This window comes from Olea europaea, chromosome 2 (genome assembly GCF_002742605.1).
Source record: "Olea europaea var. sylvestris chromosome 2, O_europaea_v1, whole genome shotgun sequence".
NCBI classification, from domain to species: domain Eukaryota; kingdom Viridiplantae; phylum Streptophyta; class Magnoliopsida; order Lamiales; family Oleaceae; genus Olea; species Olea europaea.
The window spans coordinates 397,780-404,237 of NC_036238.1; the positions used below are offsets into that span (position 1 = coordinate 397,780).

A 6,458-nucleotide genomic window follows, 5' to 3' on the forward strand; every position below is an offset into this window, starting at 1 on the left:
CATGGTATGATGACTTTACCAATTTCTGGACCTCATGGAATGCCCAAGCCATGTTGGATCGCCTAAGGGAGGTCCACCCAACTCTGGACTTAACTTCATTGGAAGCAGAGTTTGGTGGACCACCTGGAAGCCAACCAGACAAGGCTGTCGAGGAAGCTGCTGAGGCTCCCTAGGAGGTCGAGCTGGAAGCTGGGGTAGATAATGTGGTTGCAGTAGATTAGGACCTAAGTAATAGCTTCGGCCCTCTTGTAATTTCTTTTTACATTAATGAAATGAAATATTCTTCCAAGTGTTGTCACTTCCTACTTTATGTTGAATTGTTTGTGACTGTACTTCTATGACTCGATGGATGCTTAAGTAACAATCAACCATACCAACAGTAATCAGTTCAGTACGAAATAATCAACCCATACACACAATAATGAATCAAAGTTTCATAACTTGAACTTAATATTATCATACACTAAGGCAATTTCAGCATTTAGTTAGATAGGAATAAGTTACTACAGATTGTTGATCATAAGCAGGTCGGATCAAAACATACATTTATTCATTGGTAGTATTTTCTTAAGTGCTCGATATTCCACATGTGAGGCATCACTTTCCCTGCCATGTCTTCAATTTCATAAATTTCGGGTTGAAATTCTTTGAGAATGCGGTAAGGACCTTCCCAGTTCGGTCTGAACACTCTGGAGCTTGTTGGCTTTGATGATGAAAAAAACCCTTCTGAGTACGAGGTCGCCCAAACGAAGAGTTTGGTTCCTGACCTTTGAGTTGTAATAGCGAGTCATATTTCTCTGATACATAGCTAGTTTGACTTGGGATGAATCCTTCCTTTCTTCTAGGAGGTGGAGTTTGCACACTTGGGCTTCATCGTTGTTGATTTCATTGAAGTATATCTCGATCGGACTCATGGCCTCAGCTCTGTAGGTCATGGAGAAGGGTGTTTCTCCTATTGTAGTTTGGCTAGTTGTGCGTATGGGCCAGAGGACATGGGGAAGCTCATCAACCCATGCTCCCTTCGAGGCATCAAGCTTCCTTTTCAGGGTGTGCTTGATCGTTTTGTTTGCTACTTCAACTTGTCCATTTGCTTGGAGGTGATGACGCGTTGAGAAGTCCTTCCTTATAACCAATTCTTTACACAAATCTCGCATCTTCTTATTGTCGAACTGCCTTCCATTATCAAATACTGGAGAGGGGCATGCCGAACCTGCAAATGATACTCTTCCAGACGAATTTAGTTGCATTCACCTAGGTGATTTTGCCTAGAGGTTTAGCATCGACCCACTTAGTAAAGTAGTCAATGGTGACAACAGCAAAGGTTGCGCTTCCTCTTCCTTTTGAAAGGAGGCCGATGAAGTCAATGCCCACTTGGTAAATGGCCAGGGGCTAGTGACCATGGAGAGACTCTGAGAAGGCTGTCTCTGAACATTGGAAAATCGTTGTCACTTGTCACATTTTTGAACAAACTGACAATAATCTCTTTTCATGGTTAGCCAGAAGTAGCTTTGTCGGAATACCTTACGTGCCAGAGTCGTTCCTCCAAAGTGTTTACCACAAACTCCCTCGTGGATTTCTCTTAGTATGTATGTGGCTTCGTCTCCTCCTACACATCGGAGAAGTGGTAAAACGAAGCCTCTTTTGTAAAGCACACCATCCTAAAAAATGAAGTGAGCAGCCCTTCTTTTCAACTTCTTCGCCTCATTCTTCGAGACTGGCACTGATTTATTTTTTAGATAGGCTATGATAGGCTACATCCAAAGTGGGGTACTTTCAATCCACAATACCTCTTCGCCTTCGGAGATGGAAGGCTTTTGTAAGCATTCAATTGGAACAATTTTTAGCATCTCAGAGTCCTTGCTGCTGGCCAGCTTGGATAGGGCATCTGCATGTGTATTCTCGAGGCGTGGGACTTGAATCAGTTCGAACCTCTCAAAGTTGGGGATAAGGCTCAGCACTAATTTCAAAGAAGTGGCCATGTCACTGTCTTTGGTTGTGAACTTTCCCTTGACTTGACTCACCACAGGGTGTGAATCACTGCTTGCCAGGAGCCTTTTGACTTGCATTTCTTTGGCTAGTCTGAGGCCTGCTAAGAGGGCCTCATACTCGACGGCATTGTTCGAAGCTTTGAAGTTGAACTTGATTGCATAGTTTAGCTTATGGCCTTCCGGGCTTTCCAAAACAACTCCTATTCCGAAACCAGTCTCTCCTGACGATTCATCCACGAATAGGTTCTATGTTGGGGGCTCCGCTGGTTCCATTGTTGCCTCCATTTCTAGGGCTTTGGCAAACTCAGCAACAAAATTCGCAAGGGTCTGGCCCTTGATGGCACTTCAATATTTAAACAGTAAGTCAAACTCACTGAGCTCAATTGTCCATTTTAGCAATTGACCGAAAGCGTCTGCCTTCTGTAGCACTTGTTTAAGTGGAAAGTTGGTGAGAACTTCAATTGAATGGGCCTGAAAGTATGGCCTCAGTTTTCTCGATGCTGTGACAATGAGGAGTGTAAGTTTCTCCATATCTGGGTAGCGAGTCTCCGCTGGGAACAACACTTTGCTAGTATAATACACTGGCAGTTGGCGTGTCTTCTTCCCTGACGAGAATTACACTGACTGCTTCGTCTGAAATCACTAAATATAACAAGAGTGGCTTACATGGTTTGGGGTTTGATAGTAGGAGTGCCTCTCCTAAGTACTTCTTCAACGCTTGGAAGGCTATCTCACACTCATCCTTCCATTGAAACTTCTTTCCTTGCTTCAAAACCTTGAAGAAGGGTAGGCTTTTATTAGTGGCCCTGGAGATGAAGCGATTGAGTGTGGCAATCCATCCATTGAGGCTTTGCACCTCTTTTGGCTTCTGGAGTGATCCCATCTCTAACAAGGCCTTTATCTTCTTTGGGTTTGCCGCCATTCCTCTTTGGATCACAATATATCTCAAAAATTATCTCGATGCTACCCCGAAGGTGCACTTCAGCGGGTTCAGTTTCATCTTGTATTTCCTTAAAATTTGGAAGGTGTAGTCGAGGTGATGTACGTGATCTTTTGCATGGAGGCTTTTGACCAGCATGTCATCAACATAGATTTCCATAGTTTTACCTATGAGGTCATCGAACATCATGTTGACCAACCTCTGATATATGGCGTCGACATTTTTCAATTCGAAGGGCATCACTTTATAGCAATACAATCCTCTGTTTGTGATAAACGATGTGGCCTTTTCATCAGGTCGGAACATCGGTATTTGGTTATATCCCGAGTAAGCATCCATGAAGCTTAGGAGTTCATGTCCAGTAGTGGAGTCCACAAGTTAGTCTATCCTTGGGAGAGAAAAACTGTCCTTTGGACATGCTTTATTTAATTTGGTAAAGTCAACACATACCTTCCATTTTCCGCTAGATTTCTTCACAAGGATCGGGTTGGATATCCACTTCGGATAGATGGTTTCTCTGATGAAGCCATTGTGGCTCAATTTGTCGACCTTTTCTTTGAGTGCCTCATATCGCTCTAGATTGAGGACTCGTCTCTTCTGTCGATATGGGACATACGTGGAGTTGATGTTAACATGGTGGCAATTGACCCTTGGGTCTATTTCCACCATGTCTTCATGCCTCCAAGCAAAGATGTCCGAATTCATTTTCAAGAAATTCATCAGTTTCTCTTTCATTTCAGGAGGTAGCGCTTTTCCTATTCACAAGACCTGAGTGGGGTCTTGAGAGTTGGTGGGAAAAGTTTCAAGTTCTTCCATTGGGGTTGCATTTGGTTTCAACTCAATAATTTGAAGATCCAACTCATCAAGAAGGTGCCCTTCTTCAAAGGCCTCGATCATATCGACGTCTTCCTTCTGTTCGAAGGTATGCCCTTGTTCAAGGGCATCAAGCATCTCTATATCCATGTCGACTTCGTCTGCAACATCAGTTATAATCACATAAACAGTGTGAGGCTCAAATTTTCAAAGAGAGTTTAGATAACATGCTCTTGAGCCCATTTGGTTACCTCGAACCGTGGCAATCCCATGCTCAGTTGGGAACTTCATATACAAGTAATGAATGAAGGTGACAGCCTAGAGATCCTTTAGGACAGGTCAACCCGATACCCAGTGGTAAGTTGATCTATGGTCTACCACCAAGAATTCCATGAAGTGGTGAGCTACCAGGGGGTTGATCCTATCTCAACAGTCAAGGTGATTCACCCTTGTGGGACGATGCTATCGCCAGTTAATCCAAATAGTGGGTCGGCATGGGGATCAAGCCATGTTCAATTTGCATTTTGTCGAAGGTTGATCCGAACAGAATGTTCACTGAACTTCCATTATCAACAAGCATGCGTTTAAGTCCGTTGTGAGCCACTACGTCTCTTACTACCAAAGCATCACAATGGGGCTGATGAACACCTTGTACATCCTTTTGAGAGCAAGTGATTGGGGCATCCTGCTGGCTATTTGGGTCTGGTTGATAATATAAGTAATCACTGGCGGATCCTTTGTTTCTCTTGTGTAGTTCCTTTGGGCGTTCCTAGTGTTGTCCCCGATGTGATGTCCTCTAACAATTGTATCAATTTCTTGGATAGTCTGGCCTTCAGAGGATGGGGCTTGATCCCTTTGTCCAGATTCTTCTCTATCCCTCGTTTTTCTCTTCCGAGGTGACTGATCTCTTTTTTGCCTCTCCTCCTTATTAGGAGAGGTGGATCTACGGGGGTATTCATGATAGTGATCCCTCCTGGAGAAGCGTAGGTTACTCTGATTTGAAGATCAAGGAGCATCCCTGCATTCATTAGTGTCGTGGCCATAGAGTTAGTGGAATGTGCAAAACTTTGCCCCTTCTAGAAGTCTGTTTGATTGCTTCTTCTTCTAATGCTGGTTGTTGCTTGTCCTTCCAAATGGTCCTACTTCGGAAATTGCATTTTCATATGCCAATACTGGCACTGCATTTAGCGTGGCTGAAGCCAATGCTTGTCCGGATATGGGAGCCACTATATGCCTTGCCTGGCTCCATTGCTGGGTAATGAGGTACGCTGTCGGTCCTCAACCTACCTACCTCTGAGGCGAAGGGAGTCCCTGTATTACACAGTTTCAATGGTCAATTATTTCTTCATTGACAATCTCCACTCTCATCATCTTTACCAGTTCATCATAAATGGCTAAATTCTTGCTATACACATTCTCCAGAACAAAGTGTTCGTGTTGAGTCCTCCTTGGAAGGTTGAAAGAGCCTCTCTATCAGTGACTTGTTTGCAGTATGTGATTTCATCAGTAAACCTGACAAGATAGCTTTTCAGTGCCTCTCCAGGGGCTTGCCTCATATCTTGTAGTTGTTGCACTGGAGCCTCTCCTTTTCTTCGTGAGAGGTACTGGTTTAGGAATGTTTTTTTCAAATCTTGCCAATTTCTAATACTCAGAGGTGGTGGCTTGCTGTACCACACTTTGGTGGCTCCGGCAAAGGTCAAATGGAAGGTCCTTCATTTTAGTGCTTACGAGGCTCTTTTGAGACTCATTTGTGTCATATACTTGTTGAGATGTTCTCTAGGTCCCTCTTTTCCTCATACTTAGGGATTTTAAGGAGTATGAAGTTTTGAGTCATTGGGAAGCTTCAGATTTCTCTTGAGAAAAGGAGGTTTTCATCATCATCATCGACTTCATGAGAGCGGCATGGCTCTTCAGAGCCTTCATCATCTTGCACATCTTAGGAAGGTGGAGGTCCTCTTCCTCGACTGCCTTAATCAACTAAGTTCCTCCTTTTCCGCCTATTTCCTAGGTGGAGGAGATGCTTGTTCTTGTTCTTGCTCTTACTGAGCTGATCTTTGTATGGAGCTGACCCTATTGCTAAGGTTTTGTCCTATTTGGCCGAAGACACTAACTGACCTTTGTGGTTCGTATTCTAGTGGGAAGTTTTCTCTCAGTTGTGGTTCCACTGCTTGGCTCCCTTGTGTATAAGATGTGACATCTATATCCACTTCCCTTTTGATAGGGTGTTCTCTGTGCTGGCTCGAATGGCCTAGGCCATGAGAAGCAGAAATTTGTTCTTGAGCCAGCTTGGGCCCTTGTGGCATTTGGAAGCCCTGATGACCTTAGCCTTGCGTGAAGAATTCACACATCGCCATATTCTTAACTGTAATGTCTCTCATACCTGCAGCTATTTGGGCCATTCCTTCAATGAGTGTGGCTGTTCTTTCACCTCGGCAACACCGATGAAGTGGTCTGCGGTAAGTGACATTTTCTTCAGAGGGGTCCCTAAACCCAGAATTTGCATCCTCACTGCTAGAACTTAATTTCTTTTCTCCTTTTTCGAGGGTGTTAAGAACTTGGATTGTATGTTCACTTAGTTCTTTTTCAAGAACGTCCCTTTTTCAAGGTAAGTCGATGGCTTTCGATGGCTTTTCTGCTGGTAAATGTGGAACTTTTTGGACGGAAAGTTTCCCATAGACGACGCCAATCTGTTGACCTTGCGAATTGAATCTTCTACG

The 6,458-nt window shown here is 43.9% G+C and overlaps 1 protein-coding gene across 1 annotated transcript; it reads right to left on the reverse strand.

The window, feature by feature from the left end:
• Positions 1–15: 15 nt before the first annotated feature.
• Positions 16–1,247, reverse strand: LOC111370748. The gene is made up of 3 exons (XM_022992614.1): positions 667–1,247; positions 307–352; positions 16–189 (listed from the first exon to the last, which is right to left on the reverse strand). Exons 1-3 carry the CDS (start codon positions 1,245–1,247, stop codon positions 16–18), a joined length of 801 nt encoding a protein of 266 aa, XP_022848382.1.
• Between the last annotated feature and the right edge of the window lie 5,211 nt (positions 1,248–6,458).

Coding starts and splice junctions, on each gene's coding strand:
- LOC111370748 (XM_022992614.1), bottom strand. CDS start 1,247: ATGCAACTAAATTCGTCTGGAAGAGTATCATTTGCAGGTTCGGCATGC. Junction 353..666: donor GTTCAGACCGAACTGGGAAG/GTCCTTACCGCA, acceptor TTGTTACTTAAG/CATCCATCGAGTCATAGAAG. Junction 190..306: donor CACAAACAATTCAACATAAA/GTAGGAAGTGAC, acceptor TATCTACCCCAG/CTTCCAGCTCGACCTCCTAG.